The 14,619-nt window shown below is 45.7% G+C and overlaps 1 protein-coding gene across 1 annotated transcript in view; it reads left to right on the forward strand.

Moving 5' to 3' along the window:
• The first annotated feature begins 9,284 nt into the window (after nucleotides 1–9,284).
• PTCHD1 (patched domain containing 1) overlaps nucleotides 9,285–14,619 on the forward strand; it is a 46,514-nt gene continuing 41,179 nt past the window's right edge. Inside the window, exon 1 of the mRNA XM_009561080.2 lies at nucleotides 9,285–10,103. Within this exon, the coding sequence (XP_009559375.2) occupies nucleotides 9,675–10,103 (429 nt within the window). The 5' untranslated portion in view covers nucleotides 9,285–9,674. The remainder of the gene's footprint in view (nucleotides 10,104–14,619) is intronic.

Genomic DNA, 14,619 nt, shown 5'->3' on the forward strand with positions numbered 1-14,619 from the left:
TGATCATTGCTACTCTTCTCTGGCCACAGAAGAGACCTAGGAATACAAAGAGGAGGGTGTATGGTGGTGGTTACATACACATCTTCCTGTTCATTCTCTGCTCCTGTAAGTAATGCATTTTCCAAGCCTGGAATTCTCTCTTTTACTGTTATATCCCACCCGCTGGTCCCAGTTCTCCTCTGCACCATTAGTGCCCGTTAGCTTCCTAAGATTTCTGTATCTCCATGCACCTCTGTTCCTCTCCATTCCACTCAGACTAATTCACCTTCCATGATATCAGAGGAGGATTCATTAGGAAGGAAAAAAAAAAAAGAGGAAAGCAATCTCCATGAACTTAGCAGAATTGCCAGGGACCAGAGCAGCCTCTGGCTTCCAAAAAAGGCAATTGCAAAGCCCCAAACTGAGCATGCTAAATACAGTGTGGTTTAAGCAGCCATCTCTTAGGAACCATCTGCTAAGCATGAACAAATAGTGACTTTTGAGATTATTATGATTTAGTGAATTTGGGAAGAATTTTACAGGACAGCAAAAGGAGGCTCTAAATACTACTGTGATATAAATATTACAGAATAACGAAATACTGTTTTTAGTCTTAGGAACAGCATCTATCTCCCGTGAACTAAAATGTAAGCTTGCAGCAGCCTTGATGAAAAATAAATACTCTTAATGATTTCCTGAAATGTACAGTAATTTTCTTTGAAATATAAAACAGTATCTCCTTGTATGATATTCCCATGCAGTCAAAATAAAGTGTGTGCTTTCAGGTGCAAAGCCAAACTCAATTAGTACTACACACAAACCAGAATATACCCTGAATTTTGATCAGAGGCAAGCTGATGATTCATACTGCCGTGGTATGCACATTCGTATTTGCTAGGAAAGCCAGTGTATAGCTTGATAAGGGGTTTTGATCTAAAAATAGGCACATATGCGACTTTAAACATTTGCTTTAGAAAATTAGGTTTTGACACTCCGCTTTAATTGTGTGTCACCTAATGCTGATGGGCACTTACCCGAGTAGAACACCAGCTTCTCGATTAAGATGTAAAATAACATGTTGCATTTATAGTACTAATATAATTCTATATTCATGAGCAGAAAGCACTGTTTGAAATGCTGCTTTCGTAGAAAGCAAGCCCAAGAACCCTATAAAGATCTGAAGTATGTTGTACAGTAGGATAATTCCCTGCTTCTGTTTTTATCTCAGGAACATCAGCAACAATTGGGAAATCAAGCCACTTCTATGAAAAGCATGTGAGAGAAAAAGGAACCTGATGTTTTCTTACTCTGAATACACACCTGCTTAAATATCTAATGCTTCTGAACTCAAAATGTATGCCTTAAGAATAAGTGCTCTCTATCAAATGCTGTGCGCATTTCACCTGCTCACAAAATGTACACCTGTGACTTACTGCAGTGGGTTTCTTCCAGCATTATACATTCCATGCTTCGTCATGGGAGGTTTTTAGTGCTTAAAAATAAAACCAGGCAGACTGTTGTCTTACCCTAAACACTGTCCTTGAAGAAATCTCAGCTATTGTCCTGCACGTTCTTTATACGGCAACATGGGGTATACAAGTAACGGGACATTGTTAAGGGTTATTCAAATATGAGTGTGATACATTTTTGTGATCACATGTAACATAAGGTATGTGTGAATGGCCAATACCCTGCCTTAAAATAATGTAGCTATTTCAGTTTGTTTGTTTGTTTTGATGCTTAAAGATCCTAATTGGTCCTCTTATGCTATTTTCTCCTGAATCTAGTGAGTCCCTGACTTCATTCACGGGCACTTAGAGCAATGCAGGGGAAAGATATGTTTGAGACAGACAGAAAGGACAGGAGCAGCTCAAGGCACAGCAGAGAAACAGCGTGGAGGCATATCCAAACTCTTGGCAAGCACATACCCAATGCAATTGCCTGCTGTACATTGAGAAAGCACTGGGACAGGGCTGTGACAATGACCATATGGGATCCATATTTTTGTGGGAAGCTGACAGTGGTCTGGTTAAAGAGCGATAAAAACTCCCTTCTCCTTTACTTGTCGTTGTATTACTTGGCTCATTTTGACATTTAATAACAATTGACAAAGCATAACATGAAGAATGATCTGGTCTGAATACAACTCCACACTGGTATATCGTTCTGTATTTCCTAAGTGCTGTTAAATTGCTCATTCCACTACCTGTGAGAGGCAGACAACCTTTCTCACCCTGGTTTTAAAGGTGAGGAAACTGAGGCAAGAGGAGATTAACAGCGAGTTGACTGTAACCATACAGCAGTTGTAGAACCTGATTCCTGTAGCTTTTCAGTCCCTGGTCCATTATCTATGATGCATCTTGTAAATAATGCAAAACCTAGTTAGTTTGACACCAGTTCATGTACACATTCTGAAAGACTGGAGAAAAATTAAGTTTCTTTTTTCAAAAAATGTCCTTTACTGAAGGTCTCTTACTTTATAGCCAACTACACTGTCAATATGACTCAACGTGCACTCTAGATGCAGGTGGAAGAACGTGACAGAGCAGTACGAAGACGATTCTGAGTCAGTGTGCTGTCCCAAAGCTGTACATCTGTAATTTATATTTAGATAATTGTCTTCACTAACAGCTTTAGAGACACAAAGCCTAGCCAAAGGCTATAAAGCAGACATAAGTCAGAACGTGAAGCAGTCAGGTAGGGCAGAAAGTCGCTGATCAGCCCTGTCAACGCAGTTTGGCTGCTGTGCCCGGAACTACCACCGAGCTCATGTTTTCTGTTCTTGTAGAGCAAGGGAGGAGCTGTCCTTTGTGTGCAGTAATGAGTGTTTCTGCATTTGCAAATCAGAGACTATTTTTTTATAGCGCTGTCTGACAGAGATCTCAAGGGCACCTGGTCCATTTTTCTACCCCAAAGTGGGATTAGCAATATTTTTATCACATCTTATACATTAATCCAGGATGGTTTTAAAATCCTCCAATATCGGAAAGCCTACACCCTTTCCAGGTGACCCTAGGGTTCCACATTAATATTAGAAAGATGTTACTATTAGAAAGTCTTGCTAGTAACTGACTCAAGTGTCTCTTTCTTTCATTTAAGCCTCTCTATGTAAATATATATATAAGCAATTACACATGCCATATATGCACACAGTGTATGTGTGTGCATTCACAAATATATCTGTATATATGGGTGCATATGTATGCATTTATTCCTAAGCTTCAAATGAGATGCTAACTTATTTCAATAGCTTCATGTATTTTCTTCTGCTTTCACTTGCAAGTTACTTGTTTTGCCCAGCTTTGCACAAAGACACGTAAACAGAAAAAAACCTATTCATACTATTCTAGGAGTTACACTCTGCCAAAATCTCAGTGTCTCCAGACATATTTACTAAACTCCCAGTTAATGGATTTTTTTATGCTAACACTAGTTTGCCTCTTAAAGCAGTGCTTTACTCTTAAAGCAAAGAAGCCTTGCATTTTATACATTTAACTATGACAGTTAAATTATAAATTCCTATTTTTCCAAAGGAATTTATCCACAAATTATACCTCTTTTTCTTTTGCTCCCTTTAATCCTGAATAATATAATTATTTTTGTAGTATCATCAGGGTTATTCTATTAAGAACTTTGTATTCTGTATGCAGAATAGCACATACACAATTATGCTTCTTCATTGGCTCACAGACTTTTTTTTTTTACAAGCAATATATTGTTTAAGTGTATCCTGTACTTCTTTGGACAAATTCATGATCTTGACAAAATTTGTGCATTTCCTATTTTTTTAGGAAGTTGCATCATCCTGTTATCTGATACAACTGAATTCAATTAACAACAAGACTGAGACACCAGGCAGATTTATTGTGCTGTCTTGTCTGCTTGTTTTGTTTTTTTTAAAATGTAGTATGAAAGCTGTAAATTGACTCGTCTGCTTATATTAGCTGTAACATTTCAGTACATTGGGACCATTTAGACTGCATTTCAAAATAAAAACTTAATCCATCTTTCTACAAAGAAGGAGGGTTTTTTTCAGGCCGTTATTTCTTACGGCGAAGGAAAGACCCTTCCCTAGGGCTGTGACAGAAGTGTCAGCAGTCACTGTTTTAAAACAAACAGATGAGAGGACATGATTGATAATCTTGTCAATCACAATTATTGGATGGCCTAGCCAAAAATATAGGCAGAGACTGATAGTTCAAAGCCTTCAGTTCAAGAAGTAAATCTAGATCTTATATAAGATGGGAGAACCCTAATAAAAGCAGCGCTGTGTTTTTGTGCAGACTATGCCAATATGCGAGGGAACAGAACCATCGTTCCCCTCTGCTGATCTTCCATTCAAGCAGAGAAAAAAAAGCATCGGCTCCCTGTTACATTCCAGTTTGTTTTTTCAATCTGTTCATGTTAATGGTACAATCGGGGATCTCCAATTTTTGTGTCATCACTGCCAGCAGCAGGCTAATGGAGCATCTCAGAGACAGACCACAGAACTGCAGTTCCAGCCACACAGGGCACTTCCCTCTTTTTATTATGCTCTATAAAAGATAAGTCACACATGCTTTCTCTTAGCAGACCTCATGAATCAGCAAAGAGCTGCCGAAGAGTGACCATCAGGGCACTCGGTAAAGAATCAGGTGCCAGCTGTCAAAGTATTTTGAGGTGATTTACATTCTTTTTATATATCTCTGTTTCCAGAAGGTGGAACGGGCCAGCATTTACGTATTTGCATTTTACATGACAGGCTGCAAAAAAGATGTTGTCATGCAGGAGCAGGAGGGAGGATATCTTTCTTTTTACCTGATGCAAAAAGATATTCCAGTTCCTGTGACTTTTCCTAAGATCTGCATTAGCAAGTCCAATTAGACTATGCACGTCCTGTCACGGGTGGCAGAATGTCAGGGCACTGGGGAGCGAGTGCAACGCCAAAGCCTGCGCACAGCCACAGCTTTTCTTCATCTTTACCTCTCTCTTCCATTCTGTTTGGTGAACACTAGGGGCTTACACATGCTGAAGGAAAAATTTCAACACAATTGATTTTGTCAGTGGCCTGTTTCAGGAGGTAAGAAATCAGCCATCTTGAATTCCAGCAGTGAAATTTGTGGATACAGATTGCAAAGTGTGTAGCCATCCCTTGGCCAGGTATTGCTTCATGGTTCGTACATTGGGTTAAGAAGGCAGCCACTGTTCAGATAGTCCCATCCTTCATGCCCTAAACAACTTGTTCTGAGAAAGATCACACATGCTAAAAATTCTGTTTTGATCCTCTGTTTCATTTCTGCTTTCTCTAGTTGCAGAGTTTAAAGTCACCTTAGTTTTAGGATTCTCAACTAATCTCATGCTGTTCCTGCTCATGATGCCTCACTCTGGTGCCAGCCAAGACAAGGCGGGACTGAGGAAACAAAAAGAGAAAAGTGAACAGTTTCATTGATTAACTATAAATCATTAACTGCACTGAGACAATTTCCCACAGTTACTTCTAGAAAATCCTTTTCAGTATAAGCAAATCACCATCCTTGTGGGAGAAGTTCTGCTTCTACTCATTAAAAGGGTGATACTTTTGGGTAATCTTCCCACTGTGACGGGGCCCAGGCTGGAAATAAGAGATGGCTTCCTTCTGTTTCGCTTTTCTGTTAACTGCAAATGGACAAAAGCTACAAGTTATGAGGTTCCCTCACCAATCAGCAATGGGAGATTAGCTTTATCATTAACATTGTCTGTGCCCTCACCAACTCAATTGGCACTGGCCCAGGTCCCAGACCTAAGGCCAAGTAATACAGAGCGGAGCTCTGTCGGGTGATACAATAAGAGCTACTGCTCTCCCCAGCCACCCTGGGCTGGCTACACATCTTTTTGATCCCTTGGCACAAAGCACAATGTCTTTTCACATCACTAGCCAGACTTTCAGCATGTGTAAATCAGCATAATACAGAGAACTTCAGTAAAAAAAGGATTATCATCCCTCAAGAATCTAGCCATAATTATTAAACTTGCCTCAAAAATTTTCCTTTTAGTTCCCTTTAAAAAAAAAAAGGTCTTCACAACCCATCTCCTCCCTGTGGGTAACCTCATTCTCTCCAAGCTCCAGCTGGAACCTGCATCACACATTGCTCAGTGCTCAGTTGCAAAAATCATTCCCCATTCGCAGCACTAAATCCCCTGCACACCTAAAATATCTTCTCTGGTTCTTCATGCCTAACTAAATAATGCAAAATCCTCATTCTCTGCATACCTCCCACAGCCATCCCAGCTGCTCCTGCCACCTTTCCTTTCCCTTAGGCCCTCTTCACTCATCTGAAGTTACTCATCAGGAATCCCCTCCTCCAACACTCCTCTCTCACTTTTCTCTTTCATTGGACCCCTTTTGGGGAGGTAGGAGGAAGAGGGTTTTTTTAAATAAAACCTTGTCCACTTCTTCCTCTCACATTAGTTTTAAAACTTGCCATCACAACAAGATTTGAGCAGGTGCATAGAGATGCTAATTTCTGGATGTTCAAAGCATCCTGCTCATGCTCGCAAAGAGCTAAAGCCACGTGGCTTGGGCTGTAAGGTCCTTGACCTATCCACGCCTTGCAGACCCTGGGAACAACAGCATGGCCTCACGCTAAGCCACAGGACCTCTTTGGCCTCGACATAGCTCCTGAGCACGGGTCCAGGCAGCCTCTTTGCACAGATATCAGAATCAACAACTGTTTCATAGTGGACAGATCTGCTCTTGAGAGCAGACTTGAACCCTGTGCAGATGCTGTCTTTGTGAGTCATGTCTTCCCCATCTTCCTTTTACACTCTGTCCCCAAAAGTAGCTGCCCTGAGGCGTTTGCTTTGAAAGGACATAATCATATTGTCCTCTTCCTCATTATCCCTCTTTCCAGCATCTGCACCTCTTTGTATGGTCATCTCTTCCCATCGTTCTTTTCTTAATTTACTTTGGAAACTCTAGAGAGCAATGAGACATCATTATCTATTTCGTAAAGCACCATTCAAAGCTGTAGCAGAGTAGCACGTATATGTGATAGAAATCCTATCCTTCCATTTCCTCCAAAAGGCAGGCAGAGCAGGTTAATGCTTAGCAGATTAGAGCACACTGCCCAGTATGTGCTACTGGCAAGAGCTCCAGTCACTGGAGCCTTCCCCTACAACACAAGCAAGAGCTCAACTGTGCTTTGCTCCTCACAGAGTACTGTGGGAGGCCTCCAGCTGCTCTGCTCCTGACAACCACATTACCATAGGGCATATCTTGATGGCATTTTTTGGAGTGCCAGAGCAGTGACGGTCAGTAACAAGGCGATTTCACTGTCTACAGAGTCAGGAGTACTCAGGTTTCCCCTCTGGTTTGGTAACATCAACAATATACTCGTGGCATTGTAGCATTCTCACTCAGCACAGTTACAGCACGCACAGCTGAGATGTATATCCAGCAGCACATGTCAAACTGCTTCACATCCACCCCTGTACGTCCCTCTTCTATGGGAGTCAAAGGCAGGGCAATTCCCTGGGCCAAAGGGAGGCAGGATTTTGTGAGGTGAAAACCCATGACTACCTGTGGAAAGATACTTTCACCACAGCTAACGGTGCCATCTGATACTGGCTACAACAGGCATTAAAAGACAGTGGTCACGGAAGACAGCGGAACATCCAGCAGAACTGCTGATAACATCAAGTTTCCTCCTCTCTGCCCCCACAAAATGTATCTGTTGTTCCCAGGGTCACCTGTAGCTTAATGTTAATGTGCTGAGAACTGGGCTGAAAGTCAGGACCTCAAACTAATCTACTTGAGGCATTCTGGAGAACTGTGGATCAGCCACTGGATGGTTAGTGAAATTATTAGTAATCCCTTTCATTTTTAATAACGATAAAGCATTTTTAATGGAGACCCAAAGAAAACCTATCAACACAGATGATACTGTCAGCAGCTATGACAAAAGCTCTTTACTTGTTGCTGATGACATAAAGTGCTAGGCATATCCTGGTGTTTCCCCCTAATATACAATAACGGGACTAAGCCTGAGCCATGAGCTGCATACAGCTGGGGATGGGCAGCAAGGAGAGAGCACTGGACTGGGAGACAAGATACCAGACTTCACCCAGACTTGGGTCCAGTCCTGTCCCACGTCTGTGCTCCTGCTTCTATTTCCATCTTTAAGTTTTTTTTCAAACTATATTCAAATTAATTCTTTTTTCTTGAACTGCTCTAGGACCGATATAAGCAGTGGGGACCCATGTCCATGGGAGCAGAACCAAGCAGGGAAGATTATGTTACAAACTCCAGCTTCCCCGGCTTGGGCAGTTCAGATGCTGGCCCTGCAGGCAAAGTACTGCCTGGAACATTTCCTGGAATCAGGTGGAAACCCTGAGAGAACCAGGGGACCTTACCGGACATACCTTGGCACTGCTCGCCACATTAGAATCATCCACTCGCCACATTAGAAGCAGCGAAACACGGAAAAGAGTTTAGCATTCGAGCCGTGTGTCCTAGCTGTGAGTGATGAGACTGGAATGATGTCAAGGAGGTTTTCTGCACGGAGCGTCCATGGCAAAACATTAGCTTAGGTCAGACACCGCTGAAATGCGAAAGGAAGGATGACTGTCAGACTATCGATAACCAAAACAGAGAGCTGCTGACGTTTCACGCAGCAACAGGTGTAACAGCTGTCAGAGAGAAACAACTTTTCCGCCCATCTGTAAAACCACCAGCCTGGGTGGTAGCAACCGGACTCCTAATACCGACACCTTTGGTTTGAGAAACAACAGCCAGGGCCGGCTGACAGCGGCAGCAACCGCTGCGCCCGATGTGCCGCCAGCCGGAGCCCACACGACCCACACCGACCCTTTCTGCTTTGTTCCCGCTATTTCATTTCTACCACCGCTGAAGAGCGAGGCCGCTGCTCCGCGATGGCGGGACGGGGCGCACCCGCGCGCAGGTGGGCAGCGCTCCCACACACACGCGGCCGGCGATGCGGCACCCCGCCACGGCCCCGGCTTAGGGGCGAGCAGCCGGGGGCGACGCCGGGGGGCAGCGAAGCGGGCGGGGCGGGGGGCGCTCTCCCCGCACACCCCGGAGGCTCCGCGCCGTTGGGCATCGCGGGACGCGCTTCGCACCCCGTGGGGGGAGCGCGCAGACCTTCGCGCCGCCGCGTCCCCGAGCCAAACCCCTCAGACCGCCACCACCGCCGCCGCCACCACCACGACACCCACCGGGGCGCGCAGGCGGTGTCCCGAGCGGGGCGGGGACGCGGCGGGGCGGGCGGAGCCGGGCGGGGCGGGGCGTCCCGAGCGCGGCTGCCGCGGGGCGGCCCCGGCGGGAGGCGCGGCGCTGCGCCCCGCCGCCCCGTGCTAAGGCGCCGCCCGGCGTGGCCCCCGCGCCCCTTGGGCGGAGGGCGCCGGCGGCGGGGGGCGCCGGGGAAGGGCTTTGCGCGCCCGCCCCCTCCTCGCCCGCCGCGGCCAGCGGGGGGATTAGTCAGCAGTCTGCGCGCAGCTCCGCGGCGGGGAGCGGCCCCTGCCCTTTCCCGCGGCGGCGGGGCTGCCCCCCGCGGCGGGTTGGGCGAGCGAGGCGGCGAGGGGCTGGGAAAAACTCCTCTCGGGCACGGCGGCGCTGCGGGAGGAGGAGGAGGAGGACGGTCGCACGCCCGGAGGCGGGCGGGTTCGCATCCGCGCCCCCGGGCACCCGCAGCCGCAGCCGCGCCCGGCGGGGCTGCCCCATGGTCTTGCGGGGGCCGTGGGGGAGCTGCGGGGGCCCCGGCGCGGCGCTCGCTCTCCTGCGCGCCCTCCGCACTAGGATGTTGCGGCAGGTCTTGCACAGGGGGCTGGGGACGTCCTTCTCCCGGCTCGGCCACTTCGTCGCCAGCCACCCGGTGTTCTTCGCCTCGGCGCCCGTGCTCATCTCCATCCTGCTGGGCGCCAGCTTCAGCCGCTACCAGGTGGAGGAGAGCGTGGAGCACCTCCTGGCTCCCACGCACAGCCTGGCCAAGATCGAGAGGAACCTGGTGGACAGCCTCTTCCCGGTGAACCGCTCCAAGCACCGGCTCTACTCCGACCTGCAGACGCCGGGGAGGTACGGCAGGGTGATCATCACCTCCTTCCGCAAGGCCAACATGCTGGACCAGCATCACACCGATCTCATCCTCAAGGTAACCGCGTCCCGCTCCCCGCACGGACCCGCCCGTGCTCCTGCCGCCACCCGCGCTGCCACCGCAGCTTCCCGGTCACCTCCCTGCAACAGTTGGGATGCCTGCCCGCCGCGGTCCCTGCCAGCGCCGCGGGATCCGCTGCCTTCCCCCCTCCATCCTCTTTTCTTATCGTTTTAGTCTTTTTCTTTCTTCCCTCTATCGGTTTTATTTGCTCTGCGTGAGCGAGAAGGACGGGCTGCTTGCTTAAAACCCTTTTTTGGTACCTCTGTGCTCGCCTTGCAGTCGTGCTCCCGAGTTAAGGCGAGGCGGGCTTTGATGAACTCAAACTTCAAAAGCAGTTGGGTACCAATCGAGCCGCCGAGAATGCTTTCGGGGGCTGCTGCTGCGCCTGGGACTGCACTTGTGCCTGGAGAGGGGTAGCACAAAACCTCCTTCTCACGGCTCGTGAAGGCAAATGATATAACTCATCTGGTTATTTTTAGCGGGGAGTATTTTTTTTTCTCCCCTCCTCGCTCCCAACCCACCATCATAGAAAATGCTGGTTTCGTAGATGAAGGAAAAAATCCAGGCACGGTGCAGCTTGTGCTGCCGGTTCAAGTTAGAGCGGGCAGCATCTTTCTCTGTCACTTGAGCGGCACGGAGCGTGCGAGTCGCAATCGAACAGGACATCTCACCGTACTGTATGTCATAACATGTCGGAAATCTGCATTTCTTGAAGCCGGTACTCTGTAAACTACAGGGAGAAAAAAAAAGATGTACCTTAGGAGGGTCAAGTTCACCAAAGAAAAAGGGAAGGAACGTTTGCAAATAACGAGAGGTGTGGCTAGCTCCATCCTGCACGTTTTCACCGTTGCCTTGTGGAAACCCTGGAGACTCAGCATTGCCTTTTTTTTTCCCCCCCCCGAATGTCAAACTGTCAGCCCATACAAAAGCAAATGTTAATTCTTTTTAATAGCTTCGGGGAGTGTCTCTTCTAAAATGAGAAAATAAATGCAGATACCTATTGCAAGAGGCTTTGGGGAGACCTCACTCTTCCCTTAACAAGGAACTAACTGTTTATAAGTGGATTCATTTATATTTTATTTCCACTGTAGCCACATACAGAACTACAGTACAGAGCCACTCAGTATCTTATGTTTTCCTTTTTTTTAGTGTTGGCATATTACCCAACGGTAATCAGCAAACAGATTTAATGAGCATCGACTCACTTAGTACAGTAATATGAATGTTACTGGCAAACGAGAAAACTCCAGAGAGATGATTTTCATTCCTTCATTTTCTTGTACCAGGAATTGCATTCACATCCAGTATGTGCACATTTACTCAGTCATAGGACAATAACGATAATGGATTTTTTTTCTCTGTACTGCTTTCTCTAGAGATCTGTAGTTTTATCAATAGCATAGTGACACACAAATAAATGGTACTCAGAATCTTTCCACAAGCAAACTTCTGCATGAGATTTATCACATCAGCAAAAGAGCTATAACTTAGAAAGTTCTGTCAGTATTTAACTCTGCCTCAATTTTAGTAGACAGAATTTGTCAACAAGATTATTATTTTTTATGTACTGAGATAATGAACACTGTTGCCATTTAACTATTTACTCACAGTTAATCTGACATTGTCATGCACATTTGATGCGTTATTTCCAACTCTACTTGTCTAATTAATTCCGGTATGTTACATGCAGAATAGATTATGTCCTTTGTCCTAATTATTCCTCTGTTTGTGGGCAGAGCCAGGCTCAGGCAGCTGCCTATGCAACCCTGTGGATGGCCCTGTGGGTCAAAGCACAGCAAAACAGGAAGGAGGGTTCCTGCCTCCCAATATTCTTATATCCGTGGTGATGTAGGGCTGCATCATTTTCTGTCAACCAGGCTCACCAAAGGAAGGGGAAAGGGAAAGGTGGCTATCAAGGTTTTCCTGTATATAGCCACTTGCATGGAAGAGAGAAGAGAGCAAAGGCCTCTGAAATTAACCTCGCAGCCCCAGTCCAGAGCCAACCAACACAAAATGCTGTGCTTGTAAATAAGTGTCCTGGGTGACACCGTGGATTAATCCCACCTGCATTCCTGAAAAGGGTGCTGTGTAGGCACAGTCAGGGCAGAGAACCTATATGGCAGCATTTGCTTATGGTTCCATTTCTGGTGAAGGATGACCTCCCTAAGGGAAAGGTTTTGCTTTAGAAAGAGGCATCGGGTTGGTCATTGGCTCTTCCTGCATGGTTGTCGCTGCATCTCCACCCACTAGCAGGAGGATTGGAGACCCAGGAGGATTATTACCCCAGGCAGGCACCAGCTGCTCTTGCAGCACTTCTCAGTTTCCTTACCTGCCATATCACACCTCATCAGCCAAGGAGGGAAGGGCATGAGCCATCAACTGCTACAGCTACCCTGGTCAGATGGCAAGGAAAGGAGAAGGGTTCCTCTGGTTTCGGCAGAGGAAGAAGTCGGGTTCCATTATTATCCCCTTAGTAAAGGGATGCAAAGTTTTTGGGGACTGAGCAGTTGAAATTGAAACGTAGCTGGTACTCCGGTACTGTCAAAAGTTAATCACTCTGTGTCCTAATCAATTAATTAGATAATGAAATAACTGCTTTACTGGCACCTCTAAAATACTCTGGTTGGCTTAGTGCAATTCCTAGTGGGCACATTAACAGTCCGAGAAACTCACTGTTACCCCTACTGCACGATACCCTCTTGGCTGGGAAGAGACTTAGGGAAGGGCTCAGCCTCAGGACTGTCTCTGGCGCAGTTCTCAAGCGGCACTCCCAGAGCAGGAGCTTCCGTAGGACTCCCCGCTGACAGTGTGCATCTGCCAGCACGACACTGGCTGTTCACATGACAGTGGCAGGTCTTGCTGAAAGTACAAGCTGCTCCACACAAGATCTCCCTGCTTATTAGCAGGGAGGTGTGTGGCTGCCTTATATAATAGTTTTGACTTGAAGATAATGTCAAGTAGTCTTTTCTTTTTTATATTTGTATAAATCTCCATTCATAGTTCTCATGACTCCCCATAAATGCTTAAACCATTCGAGGCCTGCCATCCCAAAGTCGCATTTCTAGCTAGCATAGTTGTTTGCTGAAGAAAGGGAGAGACCTAAACATATCCTGAATCTCTGGCTTTTAATAGATAATCCAACAAAAAGCCTTGGTAGAGTCTCAAATGTACAGGAGATGCATCCTTGGGCTGAAATACTCCGGGAGGACAATAATGAAATTTCACTCACTGCTGTACCTACCCTATGGCTGAGGACAGGGCACTGTCTCCCTTTGCTGTCAGTCTGCAAGACCTTTCTTTCTGAAGATCTCATGAAAGAGGGAGGAAGTAAAAACACCTAACTGAAGTGTGTTTTTACCCCTGTATTTCTAAGAAGTGCTTGGAGAAACAAAGATAATTAGGATATTTTGTGTGGACCATATGCATAACTTCATATGATTATATAAAGTCTGCACAAATATTTAAGCCTAGCATTCTGCCTAAAAATAGTGTTAGAGCAGCCCCCTACCATTTCATGGTGGTATTTCCACTTGCCGCTAGAAACTTGGTAGGTTGAAGGCATACAGACTCCCTGGAAACACAGACCTAGCCAGATTTTTGAATGGTAGAAAATATATTCTAATTTAGCCAGAACTGGAGACACCCATCCTTCTGAGCCTGTTCATTCCTCTGTACTTACAGTGAATTAACTGCATTATACTACAAAAGACCATCTTTTTTTTTTTTTCCCCAGTGAAAGGTTTATTTTTTTCGCAGAGGGATATCCTTTCTCCCACTTAAGTTATTGTGTTTATAACAAGAACAGAGTACTAATTTTTTTTTATTTTTTTTAGCGAAAACTCTAATTAAGGTGACAAAACGCAAAGATTAAGAGAAAATAAAATGTAACATGCCTTGCTGAAGGGGACTGCATTTGCAGTTTGCCTATATGAAAATCTGTAGGTGCGGGTTTATTTTTTTAAAGAACTCTCTCCTAACTACATGTTTTCAGACAGTCCTTATACATTGCCCCTGTCATATAAACTGGCCATCAATAGGTTTAGATAGCTGAATAAATGTCTATTTGAACATGCAAGCAAATAGTAAAATTAGGTTTAAGGATACATTTACTTAAGAACTGTATAACTTCTGATTACTGCACAACAAGATAGTTTAGCTTCAAAATTTTGTAGACCTCATACTTGGTGGGGTTTGGTTTTTCTGCCTCTGCTCTGTAATTATATTATGTTCCTATTAACATGTGTGCCTGCACGCAGTGTCTACGCTCTTCCCAAATTTCCTCACTTATTTTCTGTGTGTGAGGAAACTTGTGGAGGAAATAACCATATTTATGTTCCCATATCTGTGGTATTTCTGCATTTTCTGTACAAACATAACACACTTAAGCCATCATTTTCAAGGCTGGTAGAAATAGATTCTGGTTGTTCAGCAGAGCCAAAAGCCGGGTCGGTCATGATCCTGGCTCATGCATGGTACCCTTTATTTTAAAACTTCGGATACTTCTGAATGCCTG

The sequence above is a fragment of the Cuculus canorus genome, chromosome 1 (genome assembly GCF_017976375.1).
Source record: "Cuculus canorus isolate bCucCan1 chromosome 1, bCucCan1.pri, whole genome shotgun sequence".
Taxonomy (NCBI): domain Eukaryota; kingdom Metazoa; phylum Chordata; class Aves; order Cuculiformes; family Cuculidae; genus Cuculus; species Cuculus canorus.